A 25,926-nucleotide genomic window follows, 5' to 3' on the forward strand; every position below is an offset into this window, starting at 1 on the left:
ATCACATCAATCTATTAGGGATTCTTGGGATAAAATTTTGGGGGTCTACTCTCTTACTACCTAGCTTTGCAAAAATCACTCTCGCCTTCACAAGAAATATTGTAAACAAACTGACTGTAAATCCACTGGAAAACTGTCCACTTGATAAGATACTTGCAGAGAGAAAATGTTACCTTTGAGTGCAAACAGCAGAAGAAACAGCAACTTTGAATTATTTTATTGCAACCACTGTAAAAGAAAATAATACAGTTTCTTATCCAAATCAGTGCATGTTGCAAATATGTATTGCTGAACTGTATGTACAGTGGTGTGAAAAAGTGTTTGCCCCCTTCCTGATTTCTTTGATATTTTGGCATGTTTGTCACACTTAAATGTTTCGGATCATCAAACAAATTTAAATATTAGTCAAAGATAACACAAGTAAACACAAAATGCAGTTTTTAAATGAAGGTTATTATTAAGGGAAAACAAAATCCAAACCTACATGGTTTACTGTTTCTGTGTAAAATAGTGATTACCCCCTAAACCTAATAAGTGGCTGCAATCAAGCATTTGCGATAACTTGCAATGAGTCTTTTACAGCGCTGTGGAGGCTTTTAGAGCATGAACTGCCTTTTTAAGGTCATGCCACAGCATCTTGCTGGTGTGTTTGGATCATTGTCCTGCTGCAGAACCCAAGTTCGCTTCAGCTTGAGGTCACGAACAGATGGCCGGACATTCTCCTTCAGGAGTTTTTGGTAGACAGCAGAATTCATGGTTCTATTTATCACAGCAAGTCTTCCAGGTCCTGAAGCAGCAAAACAACCCCAGACCATCACACTACCACCACCATATTTTACTGTTGGTATGATGTTCTTTTTCTGAAATCCGGTGTTACTTTTACACCAGATGTAATGGGACACACACCTTCCAAGAAGTTTAACTTTTGTCTCGTCAGTCCACAGAGTATTTTCCCAAAAGTCTTGGGGATCATCAAGATGTTTTCTGGCAAAAATTAGACGAGCATTAGTGTTCTTTTTGCTCAGCAGTGGTTTTCATCTTGGAACTCTCCCATGCAGGCCATTTTTGCCCAGTCTCTTTCTTATGGCGGAGTCATGAACACTGACCTTAACTGAGGTAAGTGAGGCCTGCAGTTCTTTGGATGTTGTTGTGGGGTCTTTTGTGACCTCTTGGATGAGTCGTCGCTGCGCTCTTGGGGTAATTTTGGTCGGTCGGCCGGCCACTCCTGGGAAGGTTCACCACTGTTCCATGTTTTCGCCATTTGTGGATAATGACTCTCACTGTGGTTTGCTGGAGTCCCAAAGCTTTAGAAATGGCTTCATAACCTTTTCCAGTCTGATAGATATCAGTTACTTTCTTTCTCATTTGTTCCTGAATTTCTTTGGATCTCGGCATGATGTCTGGCTTTTGAAGATCTTTTGATCTACTTCACTTTGTCAGGCAGGTCCTATTTAAGTGATTTCTTGATTGAGAACAGGTGTGACAGTAATCAGGCCTGGGTGTGGCTAGAGAAACTGAACTCAAGTGTGATAAACCACAATTAAGTTATGTTTTAACAGGTGGGGCAATCACTTTTTCACACAGGGCCATGTAGGTTTGGATTTTGTTTTCTCTTAATAATAACAACCTTCATTTAAAAACTGCATTTTGTGTTTACTTGTGTTATCTTTGACTAATATTTAAATTTGTTTGATGAACTGAAACATTTAAGTGTGACAAACATGCAAAAAATAAGAAATCAGGAAGGGGGCAAAGACTTTTTCACACCACTGTATATATTGTGGCAAGTGGCCTGCTTAACTTGCCCTGCTGTAGTCTGAGTCTAGGTTTGATGGATGAAAGCAGAAAGTGCAAATGAAGCAATTGCAAAAGTTTAACATCTATCCATCCATTTTCTAAGCCCCTTATCCTGTTCAGGGTCATGGAAGGCTGGAGAATATCCCATTGGATATGAGGCAGGGTACTCCAAGGTTGCCAGTCTGTCACAGGGCTAACGCACACATACAGATAGACAACCAGATTCACACTCACCTACGGCAAAGGGTTTTAGGAAGAAGAAAGAGGAGAAGGCTGTCAGCACGGTGACACTTGATTCCAGAGAGGTTTGCATAGAGACTTGGAGAGACAACAATGATGTGTGTAACAGTTTGCAGTCTGAAAACCCAGAAGTATTTCAGGAGATTACCATGCAAATTATTTAGGCTACTATATTCATAGTATTTTCAAGTTAAACAGAAACTATGTTCATTTCAACTATGTTCAACAATTCATTATTTTTTGCACTTACCTCTGTGTGTATGTGTGCGTGTGTGTGTACAGTTAACTCTATTTTAATATCCAGGGACAATCCTGCATCTGCACCCTACTTTACAGCATATAACATTTGTTGATTTCCACTACTACAGTATTTTATTGGGCATTATCATTGTACACTGTATATGTTAGAGAAAATGTAAAGATTATGATCAATTCTTTTAGGCTCTATTCTCAGCTTTTATTGTAGTTATTATCTCTCTATCTATCCTGAATATTTAAGTTTTCATATGGTTATAATGATAATGTTGGATATTGTTATATTAAGTAGTAGTAGTTCTAGTCTATTATTATTAGTAATTTAATATTTCGCTGCAACCTGCTTGAGCTTGACAATAATTGAAAAGCAGAACAGTGGATTGATGAGGTGTTGAGGTGTCGCTGGCCCTTTAAGAGATGTTTTGACTCCGCACGTGCTTGCCTTATATGGGAGCAGCATCAAACAGTGACCGTTAGTTACCTCCGCTGCTGCTCTCTTCTGCTCTGCTCCGCATCGAGCAGCGCTATAAAAGCCTGCTGGAGGAAAAAAAATAGGTTTTGTCAGAAACTGAGACACAGGAAAGCGGAGGCCCGCAACAGTAGAGGAGTAGCCTACCATTTATAACTTGGTCTGGAAGAGGGATTTCACTATATGAAAATAGAAAGAGTGGATATTCACACCGTTCAGGATCAAGGTCGGTGAGTTTGGAGTTTTTTGGGGGGGATTAATGAGTTTCTTTGTTGGATCAACAAAGGGATGAATGCCACCGTGTTACAGTTAAAACATCTTTTCACATCACTATTTCTGTTTCTATTGTCAGCTTAATTTTCTCTTTCTGGCTTTGAGTTATTAAACGTCAAAAACAAAAATAATTTTGGTCTTGAATGCTAATTGATACCTGATAATTATTAGCGGAGAGTGTTTTTTTTTTTCATTTTAACGTTGCAAAGTTAAACAAGAATAGCAATGTACTGAATTGACGTTATAAGTTTAAGGCAATGTAAGTGAAAAAAGGGACAAGTATTGTCATTGCTGGGTTTTTGATCTTTTATCAAGTAGTATCCTCTTCGACCGTCTGTGAATAGGACCAGTGTCAAGTTAGCTACAGTCAGACGCAGGGCTTCCGGTGAGCTATTTCAAAAATAAAAGCCCCTTTGTGGCAACGTCTTTATTTGATACAAAATATAAGAGAGTGAGAAGTAGAAAGTATATGTCCACTTTCTCTGTATCAATGTTCTTCAATTAAAATCCACGGCACAGTTATCTTTTAAGATTACAGAAGGGCATATCAGTACCTAATGGCAAGTATTTTTGTTGCAGTTTAATGCTGAAAGCACATTGATCGTACTTGTAGTCTCATTTTGGCCGGCTTGACGCTGCTTTGGGTCAGCATCGCGAAGCCGAATGACCGACAGTAACCTCATTTTAATAGAACAATGAAACACAAGCTGAAGAGTCAGTCAGTCATTCAGATGATAGATTTTGACACTCATAATGTTGACATTGAGTCGCAGTGAAAAATATGCCCTTTTATGACAATTAACAGTAACTTGTTTTTCGTTTCTTTCATTTTTCTTGTTGGTTTTTTTTTACAATGTGTTCGAGTCAGCGCAGGAATGTATTGTTTTTAGAGATTTTATTCATGTGCATGTCTGCAGTGATGGTGCAACGTCGACAAAATGCATTTGCTTTCTGTGTTCATTCGTGGTTTGAAGAAGCAAAAATGTTTCATTCTTGCATCGACGGTCTTATAGCGTCTTCTTCTTCGTCATTGAAAACATAAACTGTCTTTCTTTTGATATGTTTTCCATTTTGAATGATCTGTCAAGTGTTTTCGGAAAACAATGAAGATAATGGAGTTGAGAAAAAAAATCCTGTATGAGTGTGTTATAACACGTGAGCGAGGGTTGATGGTAAACAAGTATAAAAAATGAGATGTTTGTGTGTGCCACTAGAGGCGCCCTGGCTCTGCACCATTTGGGCTGATCAACACTCAGCGGAGAGCCCCTCTTCTCTCTGCACACGATGTGTTTTCACCACAGTGTTTACCAAAATCAGACAATTCATGGAGGGTAAACTCTTCAAAAACGACTCCAGATAGTATGATTAGAGAAAACATCAGTAGAATCAAGCTGATGCAAGTTAGATGAAAATGAGGTATTTTAATGGGTAATAAACTTGTAAACATGGTGTTCTGTCAAGGCTTCAATCCCCAAATGAAGGTGGGAGAGTTTTAGAGAAACTATTTCTTTCAGTAATGAAAATTGATAGCGAAAGGTTGCGCTATAATAAGGAGGAAAGAAGAAAACACATCCATTCAATGTGTGCTAAATGTGGCGAAGGTGTAAATTGTATACATTGTTCTCATCCACCCACACATACAGCAACATTGCAGACAACAATATGGGAATGTTAGGTGGTGTTTTTCCCCCCTCATAGGATTTGTGCTGTAGTGTAGTGCAATACATTCAGAGAAAAAAAAAACATTGCATAGCAAAGAAGATGTTAATCTGTGACTAAGGACAAGCCTGTGCTGATTTTTGTCTTTAAGCCCACAGCAATATAGGCATTAATGTTGTTTTTATAGTTGTTTAAGGATTTCATATCGTGTCTTTCTCAAATCAACTGATCTGCTTTTGCAATTATTTTTTTCAATCAAATGGTCAGTTGTGTTGTCAGTGAATATCTGTTTGTTTTAAATTATGTGTCTTTGAGTAAGTTTACAGGAGGTATTTTACATTGTTTCTTAATGAAACGGTTAAATATGTGCATTGAGTGCTGCTCTGCCAGTTAATCAAGTGACTCATAGAGGAAACCGATGTACCAATAGAGCAGATTTTGTACACTGGTCACTGTGTTGTTTGTTGATCCCAAAGTTCCTGTCCGGTTTTTATTGCAACATTTCATACATTCCAGTGGATTTACTTAATACAGCCAATTGCATGTAACTGTGGAAAAGTTGTGCGACACAGCTGAGTTGCTAGTATAAAAAGTATAATGTTGTTAACATCTGTATTGTATTTTATTTTGTGTTGATGCTTAACGTGTTGTCTTTTTGGCCATCCCCACTGGAAATTATTTAATGCTAGAAGGCAGTGATGTTTTAAATAAGTTTCACCCTGCAATTAAGTGGAGACTGCTGGGGAAGTGGTTAGGTGTGACTCCAGTGTGATTATGATTGCATTAGAGAAAATGTGGTGTAAAACCATCGAAAACTGGATTAATGATTTGATTAGGGCAAGGCGTTTTTCAGCCCATAAGCAAATGATCAGTGGAGACTATCATGTTTGAACATCACCGTGTCCTTGACATGGTTGTGCTGTCGTTCCACTCTCTATGACATCCAATCAGCTTTATCCTGTATAAAGGACATTCAACATAATAAACAGGATGGCCTTGATCCTTTCTCTGAAGTTTTCCAACTTCAACTCCAAGTTAACCATCAAACTTGAAGTAACAGCCACAAAAATGAGGCAGCAGCATTAATAATAGTAATACCCGTTGTAAAATATTGTATGGACTTTAGAGAGGGACTTACCCATTGTGCCTATAGAGTATTTATCGTAATTAGTTCTTTGTGAATATGAAAAATATTGTTAAAAGTTTGTTATTATACAAACAGAACAGAAGAGAAGTTCTCTTCTTTAAATTGCATAAATGCTGTATATTTAAGATCTGACCTATAGTTTCCTCATGGGCTCTAAACCACGATGACCTTAATACAGGAGTTAAGGGTCTCAGTCTTCAGTGGCTAGGTTTCTGTCTCAGAAAACAGGATTACAAAATTAGCTGGATAACTCCTGATAACTCCATGTCTCTGATTTGTGGTGCTTCCAGGTTTTACTTACTGTCCAGGTAGCAAAGTAATTCTTCTACGTGCAAAAAGAAACACAAAACCACAAAACTGCAATAAATATTTGGTGTGTTTTGGTTCTCTTCTTGGAGTTTGTTGTCTAAATGAGTTGGTAGTCTGATCCAAGCATGTTGCATAAAACAAGTCTGACACAAATCCAAGGACTTTTGAATCCGCAAATAGAATAAGCAAATAGGCATGAAGAAGTGTGTGCCCCACACACGTTTACATACAAGATGAATCACATGCCATTTCGGAAATCTGACAAAGCCCAAGTGTCTAGCAAAAAATAAATGTAAAAGTGTATCTTGTTTATTGAATTACTTTGAGTAAACCCACTAATGCTGTTTAATCAGTGGGTTGTTTTGTTTGGATTGAACAATGGGGATGGCGTGGGGCTAAAGTGATGTTGTCTTTTAACATTTACATCAAATGTAGCATTGTGTGTGTGATACCGAGGTGTTAAAAGGGTGAAAATTGTGACAATAAAAGAATTACCAACAACTTTCACCACATAAAAACTGCCCACCACCCACTCATCCTCCCAGTTTAACTGTAGCTCGACCTTTGGACAGATGAGTCTACATCAAGTGGATCTGAATCTGCAGTGGAAGCAGCCTTCTTCAGTCATCAGTCGACTTCATTTGCTGAGTGTTGCTGTACTTCTGGCTGGTCTGCGTGTCAGAGTGAAACAGTTTTGTTCAATAGGTGAATCTGTTGTCATGATTATTTCTGTCAGTGATGATTTTTTGTTTCTTATGGCAATTTACTGTATTTTTGTTTTAACAGTTATCATTTAGAATATGAGGATAATAAGCAGCCAGGTAAAACGTGTTGTGTTCCTATTTGCTTCTTTTCCCTTGATGATGTGGTGTTTTTATAACGAATAGTTCTCTCTCAGACTCTTCATTGCTTTTTATTCCCTATTGTGGCATGACCAACTGGAAATCACAGCCATATTTGGTACGGTCGCATGTCCCTGGTTATGGTTTACTGATGTCACGACTTTCTGTTCTGTTTTTACATCAGTGTTGTGCATCAATGTATGCGGGATTTCCGATTTTTTTTTGTACACCATGTCTTTTTCCAGAGGAACAAAGCTGGACTGTTGAGGGTTAGTTAGTTGACGGTGTTTAATCTGTGGCATTGTCACAGTGAGGAAAGTGTTGTTTGTTAACTTTGTGAGCACTAGTTTTGCCTGTTGTTCATGTACAAGTTTGCAGTGGTTGACCCTCTGTCTTCGTCTTTTGGGGTTCACACAGTGAGGAGCTGGAGTGTGCTCGGTGAGGTTGGGACGACATCAACATGGCAGTCTCCACTCAACTGGGTTTACTGCTTTGGAAGAACTTCACCTACCGACGGAGACAGACTGTAAGTAGGAGTGCTTCAAATGACTGACTCATAAGAATAATGGACTGGATGAGTACACAGTACAGTAAACAGTAAATTATTTGTTTGTTATCTGTTTTATCTATTTTATTATTCCTTTTTAAAGAAAATATTTTCCATTCCTTATGATTGTTTCTTAGAACAGAGGTTTTCACTCTTCCATGCTGTATTATTTTTGCTTATTTGATTTTAATTATGCTCCACAAAGAAAAAATATACCTTTTTTATGTTTCAGTTTTAATTTCACACATCTCAGTGTCACATACAGTATTCAGTTATGTATGCTGCTAGGCAGAGCCTTTGGCTTACATTGCATTGTCTTCTTGTTTGATGTTAGCTGTGCTAATAAGCACATTTCTAGGTCAGTCCACAAAATACAACAAAAAAGCAAAATGGAGGGGTGCCTGTTCTTTTGTATAATTTCCCCTGAATGCTTTGTCTCAGTCACATTTTCAATAGATCGACTTTGAATCAGAGTTGATTTTTCCAGTACCACATGACTTATCATAAGGGCATTACAAAGGCCTTCTAGATTATTTATTTATTTATGTTTCTGGTTCTAATGCATATGCAGCCCACAACAATGGAAATGATGTCATTCTCCTCCGAGCCACTTGGACTGAAAAGCATTACAGTTTACAGATTACTATGAGTCAGTCAAAGATGTGATGATGACACATTTACATGTCAGGTCCATTGTCCAGTTACCATCTTGTGCTGCTTAATGCCCACACACTCAAAGTTATGTAAATCAAATTCAGTTCCAAGCTGTAGGACAGTGCGTCTTTATATGTGAGGAGGCTCATCTGCATACAATTAAACCATCTGACCATCAAGCAGAAACCTCTCCTCAAAGTGACGGCTGTGGCCGCTTGACATTCAGTCCAGTTATTTCCAACAAAGTGATACAGTGCAGTGTCTTTATTCTTTATCCCCACGCTGCATGTCTGCCATGCTGGTTAAGGCTGAAACACAGGCAGCTGAAGTAGAGGGGCCATATGGAACAGATGGACAAACTCAGAGTCCTCTAAACCCTGCAGACCTCTCTCTCTGTCTCGCTCTGTGTCCCCTTATTAACCCATATACTTTACCCAGACTCATGGTGGGATTACTATTACAAAGGCCAACAGCTGACAGCCCCCTCCAAACACACACACGCACACACACACACACACACACACACACACACAACTTACGATGGGGTTTTTTTTTCTTCTAAAGCAGTAGAGATTACCTTAGTTGAACTGAAAATACACAAATACTGCAAAGCACAGAGGAAAACTCACTGTTTTGGGATGATTAACTCATTTGTTTCATGAATGTTTTATTTCCCAAGAATGTAAAGCCTTTTTGCTTGCTTGATTAACTTCTGTCATCATACTTTTTGTCTCCCTGTCTTAGATCCAGCTGCTGATTGAGATCATCTGGCCCCTTTTCATCTTTTTCATCCTGATCTCAGTCCGAATACATTATCCACCCTACGAGCAACATGAATGTAAGCAGACAGGGAGAGAGTGAGGGAGGGAGGGTGGTACTTGACAAAACATTTTTCATTATCTAATACAAGAATTCAGTTTTATTACTTTTTTGAGACTTTCAGGTTTCAACCAATTGAAGTGTAAAAGAAACTGCAGATGTTACATAAAAATAGTTGAATTCCTCAGAATAATAAAATTATACACAAAAATAGAGGAGTTACTTATGATTTTTCATGCAAAGTCTGAGAATTGTTAATTTATTGCCATTTTATTTTTACCGCAAACACAATAGAGTATAAGACACTGCCTATTTTTAGTGTTTGCCTCTTGATTCTTGGAATGATCACAATGTTTGTCATCCAAGGTTTCCTCCCTGTTATTGTCACAGAAGGATCTGTTGGATTTGTCAATATTGGTTTGCACTGTGTGAACGTGTGATAGGACGTTTAGCTCCTGGAAAAGGGAATTGCAGTTTAATTCGTCAGCAGAACTGGTTTCACAACTTTGACCACTTTTGAACTCAATAAGATTATTACTGGTCAAAAGCACTTTCAGGAAGGAAAACAGGTACCTGCAACAGAGTTTCCCAAGAGATATATTTTTTATTTATTGAAATCCTACAGGTATCTTCATGTTTATTTATTTTATTCAGATGGGTTTGATGCTTTTATTCTGTGCATGTGATTTCCTGGATGAGTTGCAGGTGAGTCAGTTCCACAGAAGGGATTTTAGAAAAGTTGGTGCAGGTCCGTGCTTGTACACATGCGCAGACTTACACACACCTACTTTTGAACAAATCAAGTGTAGTTATGTATTCATTATAAGCTTGCATCTAGTCATAGTCGTTTTGTTGACCACCAAACTAGTTCCCCTATTTGGAGCAAAATGACAGTCAATCCGAACCCAGTTAACCCAGTGAAGACCAAAGATGTGGGTCAACCTCCTGACCCCCCTCTCGCCCTCTATAATTATCTTTTCAGTATAATAGCTAGTTATTCTCAGCATATTGCAGCAGTTAAGTTAGCTTTTAAGAGTACAAACAATTGTAAAGATAATGTCAGTGCTTTCTAAAGCTGATTTGAAAGGCAGTTGTGCCGATGGTCTATATGTTATGGTTTGCATGGGTTATATTATAATTTTTTGAAATGTAACAACTCTTTCGGATGGTTCCTAGTTCTGCAAAAATGTCTCTTGACCTGGGTAATTACTACACACAGTGGAATACTTTTAGGGGTTAAGGTTTGTTTGTGGAAAACTAGCTACTGAGACAATGCTCTTAAAATGGAAGGATTAATCTGATTTGCAAGAATGACAAATACCCTACTGGTTATCAATATTCTCCAGTGAGGCCTAATGATGTCTGGAATTTTTTTCTGTTTTACTCATATTTAAGTCCAAATTTAAAACTAGTCATAAAAATGTTATGGCATGCCTTTCCTTTCCAGGCCATTTCCCTAACAAGGCCATGCCCTCAGCGGGTACCCTGCCCTGGGTACAAGGCATCATCTGTAACGCCAACAACCCCTGCTTCCGTAATCCTACTCCTGGCGAGAGCCCTGGGGTGGTGGGAAACTTCAACGATTCTATGTGAGTAACATGGCCCTCTTGCTGATTCATAGTTATACCAATGCACTGTTAATGCAACCTTAATATTATTCAATCTTTTATCAAGTTAAACATTTTGATTCATTCACAAAATGTATTCTTTAATAAAATTGACAAGAGATCCTCTCAGCCTTTGAATTCTCAAGGGATGTGAAGCAGCATGTCTAATCTGTGCCTCTTTCTTGTCCCTGCGAACATCACCAGAATCTCCCGTCTGTTCACTGATGCCAAGAAGATCCTGCTGTACACTCAGAATGATAAAAGCTACGAGGGCTACAGGGAACTGTTGAGGGCCCTCAAGAAGCTGCAGAAGAACACTGCTCGTAAGGACATATCTTTGATTTATTTTGTGTTATAATAATAATAATTTTTCAGTGACCAACTGATTGATCAGTTCAGTCACCCACTCATTCACATTGATCACCCATTCATCCAAAGGAACACTCCTACACAACTGCATATGCAGATATGATTCAACTATCAGTGACTCACACCTACAGTTTATTCACACATTTCTGTTAATGCTTCTGAGCTTCAGCTCTGGGAAATATTCAGGTTCAAGAAAACATATTGTTCCCCCAAAAAACAAGAAGTAGTTTTTGTCACAATATTGAATCTTGATGATTATCTTTTAATCCTTTATTGAAAACAAAGTATATTGTAGTTTGTTCAGTCTACTAACAATTCAGCTTCTTGAAATGGTAGTCTCACAAAATGGCCCTCTTTCTTTTCTAGTCTTGTCTTATATGTTGAAATATTCCAAGACATTATTTTTAAGTCTCCCCAAAAGCCCCATCTCTTTCAAAAATGACAACGTTAACAAGTTGCTAAGTGAAAGATACTTGTTTCCAATGTAGTTGTAATCTCTGTAAAGAGTGAGGCATGCCACTCACTTAGTACAAAGTGAATGGAGCTTGAATCATGCAGATCAATAAATTAACAACAAACAGATTAGAAAAGTGACTTGTCAAGGTCACTTTTGCTGCGTAGCAGCTGATGTTAGCTCAAAGTCTTGTTGAGAGTGTAACGTGTCCCTTCCTTATCACTACCCACCAGCTGCGGTGGGCCCATCTCCCAAAGGCCAGTGGGTGTTGGACTTCTCTGTTACTACATGTCAGTAGTGGTGGTGCAAGACAGGAAAACCACCCTGACAGTCACTGTACAATCACTGGTAGAAAAGGCTGAGTTTTTCCGACTGGAATGTTGCTACTTCCTGTCTGTGAGGACCAGGTCACAGACGGGATAAAGTCAAGCTGTTCTGCTGGCTCTGCTGTCAGTTTTACCGACGCATGAAATCCTTATCTTAAATTTTAGTACTGAGGTTGGTTGAGCAACATTTTGAAAGAGAAAGAGGGTGAGGTTCATCATCATGACCTTGGCTGTTGTCGAGCAGAGAAAGGTCATCTTTCTAAAATAGCTTGTTGAGCACTCACTGTGTTGAGTCGGTCAAAGCAACCTGAAAATAGGAAAGGGGGCTGTGTTGAACTCTGCACTTACTTTGCTTCACTTGAATAGAAGTTGCACAAACACATTAACTTTGCTCAGTAAAAAGGATTTTTTCATTTTAATTCAATACCCATTTCTCTGACATGGGAGGCATGCTGGGAGCATTTTCCCAGCCGGCTACTTGTACAAAGACAACAAGGACAAAAAGAAAACGGACAACGTGTAATGACGTTATGAAAAAACATTAATACTGTATAAAATGGGGGATAATAACACAAGAAAGGGCATTACAGGACAGAGTGTAGGAACAGTAAACAGCAATGACGTAACTACTGACCTGATGAAATGAATTGAAGCCGTAATGAGAAAGTCTAATAAGACTGGATGTCCTTTTGTTTGTTCCATTAGTGTTGCCTTGCTACAGCAATATTTCTCTGATACACATGTGGTAATCAGTCCATTTAGTTTCTATAAATAAAGGGGTATTAGCTTGGTTTCACATCAGACACTAATGTAAGGGTAAATTGAGTGTACCATCAAAAAATTATGCAACAAAGCAGAACAATCAAGGTTCTTGTTGTTTTGGCTGTTGTTCACTCTGTTAGCCCAGAGGTACCGTACGTTATGCAATGGCCCTACAGAGCATAGACTGGCCTGAAAAAGGAGCGAGATTACATGTCAGAGCAAATTAAAAGAAAATATGTTATATTTATTGTTAATGGTAAAAATGTCTCAGTTTTATTGTGTGGTATAGGATGTCCTCTTCTCTTTTTGTCTTTCCTGTCCATCTTGTTAGCAGTATACAGTAGAGCCCAGTAACAGATCTACTTTCTGTGGATCATTACATTTTAATTGGAATGAACAGAGTCAGGGGTCTGCATTGATTTTTCTTTTTTTATTCAGGCTTGTTTATTATTTTAACGAGGCTTCATAACATCTGTGCACTTGATCACTATTGATTTCTAAATGCACAGCAGTCTGATAGTGCTCATTCCCACATTCCACTCTGTATTTGTCTTTGTCCACATGAGGGAATGCACAGATGTAGCATGCAGACAGTCATGTATGATGCCGGAGAAAACAAACAGCTCTGCTAATGCCAAGCGGCGCTATAGGAATAACAGCATGGACCAAAAAGCTGAGTGGAGCCCCTCACGTGTCGGTTAATAATTCAGCTGACGGGGTCAGCGAATGAGATTTACACTGACAGGGAAGGGAGACTGTGAAGGGCCAGGAAGAGGGATGACCTTTTCCCCCCATAGTATAACTAGATAAATCAAACAGGACATACTTTCATTTCATCAGGTCTAATGCATTTCTGCCTTGTGAGATAGTTCAGAATGACTCTGACAGATAGATGAAAGGAAGAAAGTCAACAGACCTTTGAATATTTGAAGAAAAGAGTCACGCAGCATTTGAGAGGAGAAAGGTTTTCTTAATGCCAAATAGATAAATGGATGAGAGACATATACGGTCTGATTGTCAATGTTCAGCTCTTCCCACCTGTCTTCACAGTGAAGCTGAAAGTGGATTTGCATAATAGAGGAGAACATCTTACTTTTTTAGCCGTTCACCACCATCATATTTTATCCAGCTGGCTGCTATAAAAGACTCAATTTGTTTCAAATGCTTGGTGTGTCTGAGCCTGATGTTTTAAAATGGAGACTTCTGAATTTAACTGTGTTTCCGTTTCTCTTGAAGGTTCCTGATTTCGATGGTCTAAAAATCTGTGTCTCTCACAAACAGCTTACACACAGTCAAGTTATTTGTTTCTCCAACTCTCTACATCAAAACAGTACTTAACAGTCCACCCATTACACAGCCATTTTATGGGCTGATTTCACTGCTGTCAGAATGCAGCAGCCATCTTTTGTTGATCAGACTGCAAAGACACTTGGCATTCAGTAATTCTAAGTTATGCCTGTTAGCCAAGCTGTGGATGTGTAGATTTGGGAATATGTGGTTCCACAGAGATCACAGCCTGTTTATGGACTAGTTTGACCAGTGAAGACACTGGTTGCGAAGCGTGTGATGTCAGTGTTGTCTAATTTAAAACAGGATAAGCACCACCAGGAGCATGTGCAGACTTGTAAGTGTTTATGTAGGACTCGCCCTTATCCAGTATCCAGCACACACAAACATAAATAAGGTTAGTTACTTCTTACGTTGTCTTACTTCAAAAAACCTCTCTGTTCATGATAACCCAGGGGATTTAGACCACTTAGGCAGTGCAAATAAGGACAAACACACACAGATAAGATAAAGCAAGGAATAAAATACACACAGAGAAGCACGCAAGCAACTTTGCTGACTACACAAAGGACTGCTAGACTTTCCATTTTAACAAGGTTGCACCATCCAGTCTGGTCTGTCCTCTAGGGCCTTTGGATGCAATGCACCATGGGAGCTGTAATTTCCTACTGGGGCACCGATTAGACCTTATTAGCACTCCCTAGTTGTTCACCCCTGTGAGATGCTGTCACACACGTATACGCAGACACAGGTGCACGATTACACACACATGAACACACATGCACTGAGGCCCATGGAGAGCAGGAATGGTAACACACCTCAAACCCAAATAGCACACACTCTGGTGCACAGCCATGGAGGCAGTAGGGGAGAGCAACACTACACGTGTGCCCCCTCAACGCACAGAAACACACTGTTCTCTTTCATTTCCTCCCAAGGGATGTTCACTTAAAGCAAAATGTTTCCTGTTTGTGTGTGACATCTGATAGCAAGTAGATAAAGATTTACTGGATATGAAAGGAAGGGAAGAGAAGGGAAGATGGGGGGAAGATAGGAAGATCTTCTAAAATATGCAATAAAGATTCAGCTTAGCATTATTAAGTTGGGAACAGACTAGAGAGACACAATTGAGTGGAGCAGAGCAGTAATCATCCATTCTTTGTAAAATATATTTATCTTAATAACCCAGGGGAGTAGAAGAAATAATCAGTTTGATGCATAAAGCCATGCTAACATAAAAGTATACAGTTACACAACAGATCGAGACAGCGCTGTTAATAACCAAAATAACAGTCTGCTGTGCACTGGCATGCTGTGGGCTGCAGAAGCTATTCCTGATTCCTCTTAACTAGTTTCACCCAAAGTCTAGGACACCTAGTACAACTAGTGACTGGATGGTGAGAAAACGGGCAAAAAGTGGCTCAGAAAAATAGGTGAAGGGTCGAGACGGTGAAATTTAAGGAGAAAGAGAGAGGAAGCCTGGTAGGCAGTATCTGGACCAAAGTGGAATGCCCTGTAGTAACCTCGGCTAAGTACAAAACTAAGAGCTGAGGAGAAGAGGGCAGTGTGTGTGTGTGTGTGTGTGTGTGTGTGTGTGTCTGTGAGCGTGCGTGCAACCACACAGCTGACTCAGGCCAGTTTCAGAAATGGTTTGACTTCTTTGGAATGCAGCAGAAGTACAAAACACTCTCAGAGTGCACAGAGGACACACAGAGTGTGTGTCTGTGTTTGTGAAGTTATCAGTATTAAACATATTATTTGATTTGGAATCAATCGTTTCATTCAGTGAGCCCACTAATTATCGATGTATTAGATATTGTGAGAATTCAGTCATGGAGTTCTTGCACTTCCACTGGTTATACAGTTTCTGGAAGATTAAGGAATTTTAAGAGGTATACTCTGGAAAAGGAAAATCTGTGAATTTTGAGAAATTTGACCAGCAGTCACAGGAAGTAGTTTGCAGCCTTCAACTTCACAGTGGAAAATAAATGGAATTTTACTGTATATCACGCTGGGAACACTGCTGTGAGTCCTGGTACTGATATCAACCCCCAAATAAAGATGTCTTTTTTTATCAAAGAGGATTTTGTGTTTCATAGTTGGTTGATGCAATGCTTCTATGGTTTTTTTTCTAGGTTTCAAGCTGAAGGACTTTCTGCGAGACAATGAGACCCTTTCCCACTTCCTGCACCACAACGCCTCACTTCCTCATCACGCGCTGAAGCAGATAGTGGAGGCTGACGTCAATCTGGAGAAGGTAGAATATTTTTTTTGTTTTACTAAAATGCCCCTTTTAAATCCACATACCACACATTTAATAATAAACCCTCCTCTCTCATGCTTCAAAATTTCCTATTCAGTAAATTATAATAAGACACTGATTGGGTTTGAGAGTTTCTAAGACAAAAAATTGTGAATTAAATGCTTAAACCACATGTTACAGGCCTCCACTAGTACCAGCTGCCAAAGCAGACAACAGTACAGTATCATATTGTGTACAATCTTTTTGTTTAGTCTTTTTCACATATGAGATAATCACACTCCCCTGGCCACAGTGCTCGTGGATAAATCCAATGACCTTGGCTTGACAGTCTCTGTTGGGCCACAGCTAAGCCCTTAATACCCGGCAGAAAAATCACTGTGGGTGGTTCTGGAGGCTGTTGGACACCAAAAGCCACCCTCATGTCTGTCTCTTCCTTATATTTTTTCTCCCACAAAAAGAAAATCTAATTCTCTTTCAAATATAATATTTCTATTTTCCTTTCAACTCTATACTTTGATTCATTTTTTAGTCCCATCCCATTTTAATTTTCCTGGTTCCCATTATTCTCACTCAAGTCTTGGCCTTCTGAGTTATTGTTATCTCCTTCGCTCTTGATTTCATTCCTCTCTTCCTGTGCATCATTTTCTTTTCTAGCTGACATGATGATGTATTTCACAGCAACCCCAAAGACACATTAACACACACACACACACACACACACACACACACACACACACCAAATCCAGTTTATTTGTATAACCCAATATCACACACATATACATTGACTGATTCGGCTACCCTGGTCCACCTCAACAACAGCTCCCAACCCAGCCCATCACATCATCCCTGCTTTGCAATTGGAGGGCTGTTGTCACATGACCACTCCTCTTCCCCCCACCCCATTTCTCCTCACGTGCAGATATAGAGGCTGATTCACCATCTGATTCACCCTTCCCTTTCTCCCATCTATTGATCAGAGAAGATGACTATCCATTAGTCAAGAAAGGTCATTAGGTAGATTATTTAAGGAGAGGAGTGAAAATTAAGGGAAGCTTATTATTGCTGTGTCCCTTGTTATATGGAATGACAGTCATTTTATCAATTGTTTGACAGTTATTTTGCAGCAATGAGATGCACGAGAGCAAACACACAAATAAATAAACATAAACATAAAAACCTCTGAAGGGAAAAATAAGTTTTGAGTTCTCTATTGGATGATTAGTATGATTCCCAAAGTCACTGCTGTAAGCCCTAATGTTTTTCCACTGAAAAGATTACCAGCAGTGACTGTGTGTGTATGTGCGTGTACAGCTTCTAGTCTGATCGACATGAGGGCATAACATAGACTAGTCAAGGACATTTTTAGATAAGTCACTCACACACAAACACACACACAGTGGTATACACACATCTTGACTCTGTTACTCCACCCGTGCTCGGGCACAGCTGTGCTTCCTCTTCCAAATAATGTGTTAAAGCATTTTAGGGGAAGAAAAGCATTTATTTAAATGACAAAGGTCATTTTATGTAAAAAAAGCAAAATAATAATATAGCATTTTTTTTCACCAGAAATAGAGTTTTATTTGGATTACATTTCTTGCCAAAAACCGTTGCTGAAGATGTCCTTGGCATTGACATTCATGACATTTCTTTCCCTCGCGGTTGCTAAGTGATATCTTTGTGCGAGCATCATTGTTTTGTTCTCATGGTCATGTTTTAGGAATGTAACTTTTTTAGATTGATACATAACGATCTTTAAAGAGTCAAGAACAACCACCAAGGGGACGATGATGAAACACGAAACAATGTTGCTCACCACATATTACTGCAGTATTACTGTGCACCTGGAAGGGAAATAGAAATTATTGACTGGATTGTCTGTACTAATAATATTTATTGGCAGGACACTCTGCTCTTTTGTTGTTTGTTGTATGTTTAAAAGTAAAACATTTATTGTGTAGTGTTTATTTAAACTGAAGAGGGGCCATATAATGAATCAATCTTGACGGAGATCAGTCCCTTGTGCCACTATGTTGTCACAACTGGATATTTTCTCTCCTCCTCTGTCCTCTCATAGTATGTAGCAAACATGTGTTTTCATAATTCTCTACTCTTTCTGAACCGCTGTGCTCTCTTTTCTCTGCCCAGGTGCTGACTAAAGGTTTCGGCTTCCATCTCAGAGACCTCTGTAACACCACGCCACTGGAGGAGTTTGTTCACATTGCTGACCGTAATGTGTCCCGTCTGACGCAAGAAATTATCTGCAAGTCCTCCAGTGATTGGCTAAACAATGCCCAAAGCCACTTCCTGTCCAACTTAGACTTCTTCAAACCCATTCGGGTGAGTTTATGCGTTGAGTCAAACACACTAACCATTTGGAGCTTCACAATGGATTTGAATTTTAACACCACAATCAAAACCCCGGCTACTAAATTAAAAGATAATGAAATATTCTTAACATGGATCTTATTTTCATAGGTTCCTGTGTTGCTTCACCGCTAGATAGTTGGGTGTTCTCCAATGTCAGCAAGATTAGGTTGTATTAGTAAAGATATTCCCAGAAAGTGCAATATTCTTCTGTCAACTGGGAGTCATATATTGTTTGGGAACAACATATTGTCCCTTCCATTTTACAAGCAGAAATTTTTGGGAGCTATTGTTATTTTTTTGCTTTAAACACTGGTTTTCATTGGGTGTTTTCAGAATATGAGCTGGGACATCATGAACAAGTGCACACACTCACACACAGATAGATATACAAGAACAAATGCAATCACACATCCACATGGGAGATGGTTGCCTCTGCAGTTCCGAGACTTATTGTAATTGCTTTTTAAGGTCATTTTACTGTGACTGCTAAATGGAACCCATTGACTGTGACGCAAATATTGTGTGACAAGAGAAATCACGGTTTGTATAGGCCTAGCATGAAATCACCAATCAAAGCCAGATCCCCGTATTCATCCATGTATCCCTCGTCTTTTCTGCTTACTATGAAACTTTGTGCAGTCTGTATTCCCTTGTTTTCTTTACTCGTTTTACCTCCGCCTCTCTCCTCCCTTCCCTGTCCGGCGTCACCTCTGCTCTGCTTGTATCTTCCCGAACAGCCTGCCTCCCTCCCATAAAACCTGTGACCCTAAATGTGAGTCACAATGGTGAAGGATGGCAAGAGGTGAAACAAATATTGTGTTGTGTAGTACTGAGTTTTAGAGGGAGAAACAGACAAAGGAAGAGAGACAGTATGTCTTTCAAAAATCATCACTGTTAAAATAAATCAAGTCAGCAATGTTCAATATCCTAGAGCCTTGCTGTGTTTGTTTTGCTGTTAAAGAGATTAGGAAAGCTGCTCTCTTGTCTGTTGATATGAGAATGAAATCATTTTCTGGCTCACTGTGGACCTGATTCATCCAAAAACTCATGTTGTCCTTTATAGAAACTAAGTGTCCAAATGTTAATAAACTGATGCAAGAATGGAAATTCCTTTCCAAAAGTAACATAATTGTGTAAAAAGTGAGGGCAAGAACAGAACTCTTGCATAACCCCACTTTCTCCCTTTAGTTACTCTGTGTGGGTGTATGTGTGTGTTAGAGAGAGAGGGAGAGAAACCGTTAGGTAAAGAGAACACGAGACAGAGGAGTGAGCAAACGAGAGAGAGAGAACATACTAGAAAGCGACAGTGTCTTTCTCTCTTCCTTGACGTCTGTTCTGTCTTCAGTGACACCTGTGCTTCATCGAGTGTCAGACGTTCCAGCAGCTGACAGCTCAGTGTGATAGACGAGAACACACACACACACGCACACATGCAGCAGTTTGACTGACGGGAACATAGGAGGTCAAAGCCACGCTGACCTGTTGTCCTTTGACCCCAGTGTTTTTCCTTTTTCTTTCTCTCCAACCTCTCCTTTACCACAGTTTTCCTTCCCTTCTCACCTCACATCATGTCATATGAGAGAAAACACACAAAGGAAAACTGTAATGATACCTGTAGAGAAGTTTCAAAATACAATATTACATAGTAAATAACAAATAAGAACATAAATAAGATAATTAGAAATTTGCTAAATGGCAATGGATAGTAATGTATAATAAATTTAAAAATAATAATATAGAAGATGAAGACAATAACAAGTAACTGTCATAAATTATATGTTGTTTACTTAAAACACATGAATATTAGCATAAGTTACATTTATATTTTTCTATACCTGAATTTACTTCATTTAATCAGTTTAGTTTTATTGTATGTTTCATTGTATGTCTTTTCCCATCATGTATTAATTGTGCACACAAACTAAAAATGTAACAAGTGTAAAATCTCTGCAACACAGTAATGATGCCCTTTCTCTCTAACAGAAGGATGTGAGGTCGGACCCCAAAGTCGTTCAGGAAGTCTCAGCTGCAACTGACAATCTTCTGGAGAGCCTGGGAGCGCTGGTCGTGGAGGTAGATACACCACACACACACACACACACACACACACACACACACACACAGAGAAAGAGAACACAACCCACACATGTTATAACAATTACAGACAGGACTACTGATGTATTTCTTTCCAAAGTTTGGTCTTCAGTAGTAATATTTGTGAATAAAATCAATTATTACCAAGAATCAGCTCTCGGTTCATTTATTGTACACACAGGTCACATGTAGCAGTAGTGCAAGTTTGGGGAGTTGGGACAGGGCCATACTGACAATATTAACACATATAAGGGTACACTCACTGATTTCAGATCATTCAAAGCACATTCTGATAAAAACTTGACTTGGGAAGTGTTATGTGGTTTTAACAGGTGCAAACAGCAGCGCAGGTGCTCCTGAATAATGTCAATTAAAAGGAAAAAGGGAAGAGTAGAGCACAGAGTAGAGAATTATGGCACACTGCTTTATTGTAATAGAAAAGAGATTTGTGAAAGTTGGTTGCATGATTAAAAAAAGACTGACGCATTTTAACTGCACAGTGGTCCTCAAGGTCAGCTGAGTGTTAAGTGCCAATACAGGTCTTGTTTTTCAGCATTCAGCCATGTTAATAAGGGCTTTTTAACTTTGTTGTAGCATTTTAAAGCTTAGATGAGAACAACCAGGCTGTGTGAAATGTTCCTAGCACAAGAGCCTTACTCAGCCAACAACCAGGAGCTCTGTCTTCACTGTCTCGCATACAAACACAGTGTAGGATCCCATGCACACACACTCACGTGCCTGGTGCCTGGCCTAAGCTAATGTAACCCAGTGTGAGCTCTAGTGAGAAAGGAGTGGAGCAGCAGACAGTGGTGCAAACACACACACGCAACATGACCCTCTTTCTCTCAGGCTCCTGCTCTGCTGAGTTGGCAAAACATAAAGACCCAGCTGTGTGTGTGTGTGTGTGTGTGTGTGTGTGTGTACATTTACGGGTGTGGTAGCGCTTCCTGTCTAAGCAGCTGTAAAAACATCAATGACCTCTTTTTTTTTGTCCTCAACCACTAATGTTGCAACCTTCATCAATCCTTTTTATCCCCTTTCTACTAAATCAAGTTCTTTTTTGCTTTGCACTATATGAAAGGGCAGACAAACATGTCTCCATGTAAAAGACAAAAGTGGAACAATGTTAACCAAAATCATTCTTGCACAATTTCCTCCCAGGTCATGTTTTTGTTTGCTTCTGAACCAGCTCTTGTTGATCTTTTATATTCCTTATTTTACGCTGCTGGTACTTCAGGTACGACATGTCAACGCACAGTGGCATATTCACTGATTATTTTGTTGTTAACAGAAATCACTCCTCTTCCGGGTGTATTATTTAGTTTGAGGCAGATTATATGGGTTCACTTAGCTGGTTGGTAGATGAGGTATGAGGCTGGCAGAGTGGAGAAATTAACTCATGTAACCTCTCCTCCCTAACCAGTAATCATCTGCAGCCTGTTTTTCAATCCAGGGTTTATCACTGTTGGAAGGCAAAAGAACTACAGCGATAATGTATTTTCAAAATGTCTTTTCAGTCAGCGGTCAAGAAAACACTCCTTTTCACATTGTCAGCCATGTGTCAAGCCACATCAAAATTCTGACCGTGGAGCGAACTTTCCATGCACTTAGACAGCCCTATTTATGTAATTTTCTAGAATATCTTGAACGGGGGCAGAATAAATCCACATTTATCAGTACTAGTATCAAGGAAATGGCGGTCCAAGAAAGTCTGAAACAAGTGTAGTTGCACTTGTGGCAAAAAGTGGCAGATTTTCCTCCTTGCTCTTGCAAAGGTCCTCGCAAAATTTACGTAATCTTCATTAACAGAATGAAGTAAGTTGTGACCAATAGAATATACTTCTCTAATTTCTCAGTTAAAGTCAATAGTGTTCCAGGTTATTGAATTATTTTTGTTAAATCCTAATTAGTTGCTGTATTTTCTTTAAACCCTCTTCTCTGTTTGTAAGTAGATTATTTTGTTTAGCTCAGGAGGCTGGCAGTGCGGAGATTTGAACACTAATAATCTGGACTCCCACTCACTCAGGCAGTTACAACAATTTATGCTAAAGCCTTCATTATAATTGATGGTAATTAAGGAAAAACAGGTTATTCCTTTCCTCCCCTGACAACCCTGCCAAATGAATACTTTTAAAATGTATTAATTCTAATTTTATTCAACATGCTTCTCAGAGACATTAGTGACTTTTATCTTCTTTGTATTGTTTTTCCTAAGTAGCTTAAGCGGTTGCATAGCAAAGTGGTAGGGAGTGTGTGAATAAACTTTAGTAACCTCTCTGTTCCAAAACCTGATCACTGTCGCCATGGAGAAATCTATAACCTGATATCTGGTTGGATCAGTTTTTAAATTCAATTGAGCCAGATCAAAACTAATACATTTCTAACTAATTATTAGGATTATTAATTTATTATTATTAATTTTCCTTAAGGTTTTATACAGATGCTTGTCATCAATATTATTATAACGCCTATTTGCCTTTTTCTGCTTTACATTGAGCAGTGTATTATTATTATTTGTTTTGAGGAGGTTTACATCATTAGAGAGAGCAGGAGTGGACTCTAGTAACCTCAGGACAAACTAATTCCTTTCTAAAGTCTTATAATATTCAGGCAACAGCCTGGTATAGATGTAGCTAAAATGTTTTCATGTTACCAATTCATTTATGATTGGCCCCTGAGCTGCTCTGGTCTAAATACATGTGTGCTGGAGTGGAAATTTGAACTTTAGTAACCTCGTACAGGCTTTGCTACAGGTTACTCTGGGACAATCCTCTTCTGCTGCCTGCCTGTCTGTGTGTGTGTGTGTGTGTGTGTGTTTCTCACCTAGTCACCCAAGTTAACACAGGCATTATGCCTCAAGGGAAATGACACATATACTCAGTCACACAGACAAATTAATAATCACTTGCACAGACCAACACATGCTTAAAAATTTTTTTGGCAGGCAGAGTCGGTAGCACACATTCTCACACGCACACAGTAGTCAAAAAAACCTGCATTAGAAGATATCGTGTGTGTGCGGGCATTTGACACCAAAACAGGAGTAAAAAAAATGGTGGTTGAGATTTCTGTCAGTCATTGCTCTGTTTTTGCAGCTACTGTATCCTCTGGCAATACAGAAATAAAGACGCATATTTACCAGTACATAAGTAACCTACAAAAAGACACAGATATGCAACACACACGCACTTATTGTCCCACCCAGTTCTTTGCACAAGCAGAAAAGCATTTGACAGTTTGATGTGGCTGCAGGCTCAGCTGCAAAGCAGCCGCATACATCTGTGATGTGAGACGCAACCGTTCTCTCAGTCTTACTTTCTTTTTGTTGAATATCTTGTTGACGGGCAGAATGAGAATTGCAAGATTCTGAAACAGCCATGCATGTGCCTCATCCTGTTTTTTTTCCTGCATGAATGTGTGTTTGTATGTCAGTGAGTGTGTACTCAGTAACAATTGTCAGTATAATAGCACTCTACTTGTGGAGCCTGCGGAGGTTTGCCTATTAGGAGAACAACCGATAGTAACCTCTCATTGTTCTGCGCTCATTTCCACCTCCTGCTCTGCTGCAATACTCAACTCATATGATTTTTCTTTCTTTCTTTCTTTCTTTCTTTCTTTCTTTCTTTCTTTCTTTCTTTCCTTCTTTCACTGTCTAGCAGTTTCTGTCTTCTATCTCTGACCTCCTCACATATTCACCACAGGAAAAGGTCTGATTTCCTCAGCCTCCATCCATCACACACAGAGCTCAAGCTTTGCCTAAGCCCAAGTAACATCCTGTGGTTCACTCTTAGGAAACAAAAGCTCCCCTTTTCTTCGACACTTTCTTTGTTTTACTTGCACGAAAAACACAAAACCCCTCTTTTCATTCCTTCCCGATCACAAGTTGGTGACATAATTGCGTGAGCCATGACCGGTTTGGAGACATTAATGGGGAACTTGTGGCGACTTGTCTCTTGACCTTTAGTAACCCCCGTGTGAACCATAGTGAACTCCCTGCTCCCTTCAGCCTGATGTAACAGATAGCTGGAGTGATAGTTAATTTAGTATATACTATAGTAGTGATTGTAGTTGGTATTGATAGAATATCAAGGACAGTTTCTCTGAAGACTAGAGGAATATGACAAAGAGCCATATTTTGTAAACATGGCCACAGAATTTTATGTTATTAACTCAGCCCGGCATTAGCCTGGAGGGGATCATGCATTTGGTCTGCAGCTAATCTTGCATACTACTAGACTCATCAGCCTAATATTTGTATGTAAGTATGCTCAAGGACATCTCATAGTTGCGGTGTTTCACAATTTTTGAAAAACCTATTTTATTTACTGAGGCTATCATAAAGCTTAGACTTTCGTCTTTTGAGCAGTATTTGCCATTTTAAGATATGCGTTACGACATAGAAAAAGGCATTTCTGGCAATCGGCTAGGCTAAAAACAAGGCTTACCTAGGTTGATGCTGGCCACATTTTGGCCTTTGTCGTGTCACATAAACTCACATCCATCTGAAGTTTGGACTTATCGTCCCATTTATTGTTTAAGTTTATACAGTTAGGCAAACCCAGGAAGCTCAGTTACAATACCATTACACTATTCAATGCATCTTAAAGAAAACTGAGTCTATACTATACAAAAACACTTTCTCCCATTCATTCCACTACTCTCATGCATACACGCTGAACACACAGCCTACCCTACACTCCCTGTTCCCCACCCACATGCCCCTAGACATACCTGGCGGAGACTCTACTCTACTGAGTGCACTCTTCCAGTTTTTTCAGCCTTGAGCAATGAGAATTTTTTGACAAAGAAACCCCATGAACATACATCATCATAATTGCTTTCTATGTAAGAAACAGAATGATAACATGTGACACCCCACTCCTGTTATCAAGTTATCTGACCTCTCCTCTAGAGAGAAATGCAAAACCATGTGCATGCAGAGATGCAGAGAAGATAGGACTGGGAACAGCAGTCACATTTATCTCAGGCAGGCAGGCGGCTAAGTGCTAAGTGTCTCCACCCTTCAGTGCAAAACTTGACTTCCATGTCTAGAATAGCACTCATAGTGCGAATGATAACCTTTAATATCTTCAAACCTACAATATCTCACACTCCGACACACACCATGATTCATATAAGCTGCTTCTGTTTTGAGATAACCTTTAAAATGTTGACATATTATTTTCACTTCTCACACTGTGAGTTACAGTATATGAGACATGTGAGATTCCCTGAAAGAAGAACATTTGAACACATGTTGTGACACATGGAGCAATTGTACAGCAGTGGCTGCATGTCAGGGCATTTAGTGTGGCCAATGAACACATGAAATGCATAACAAACATTACAAAAATGAGTTTTGATTTTCCTGTTGAGCTATTGG

At 39.3% G+C, this 25,926-nt stretch overlaps 1 protein-coding gene across 2 annotated transcripts in view; it reads left to right on the forward strand.

The window, feature by feature from the left end:
- Nucleotides 1-2,783: 2,783 nt before the first annotated feature.
- The window catches only part of LOC122874137 (phospholipid-transporting ATPase ABCA1-like), a 41,497-nt gene continuing 18,354 nt past the window's right edge, over nt 2,784-25,926 (forward strand). For both annotated transcript variants that reach the window (XM_044191759.1, XM_044191760.1), the window contains exons 1-8: nt 2,784-2,987; nt 7,409-7,517; nt 8,937-9,030; nt 10,459-10,600; nt 10,823-10,941; nt 15,952-16,073; nt 18,228-18,419; nt 20,433-20,522. In XM_044191759.1, coding sequence (XP_044047694.1) covers nt 7,452-7,517; nt 8,937-9,030; nt 10,459-10,600; nt 10,823-10,941; nt 15,952-16,073; nt 18,228-18,419; nt 20,433-20,522 — 825 coding nt within the window. In that variant the 5' untranslated portion in view covers nt 2,784-2,987; nt 7,409-7,451. The remainder of the gene's footprint in view (nt 2,988-7,408; nt 7,518-8,936; nt 9,031-10,458; nt 10,601-10,822; nt 10,942-15,951; nt 16,074-18,227; nt 18,420-20,432; nt 20,523-25,926) is intronic.

The sequence above is a fragment of the Siniperca chuatsi genome, linkage group LG3 (genome assembly GCF_020085105.1).
Source record: "Siniperca chuatsi isolate FFG_IHB_CAS linkage group LG3, ASM2008510v1, whole genome shotgun sequence".
Classification (NCBI taxonomy): domain Eukaryota; kingdom Metazoa; phylum Chordata; class Actinopteri; order Centrarchiformes; family Sinipercidae; genus Siniperca; species Siniperca chuatsi.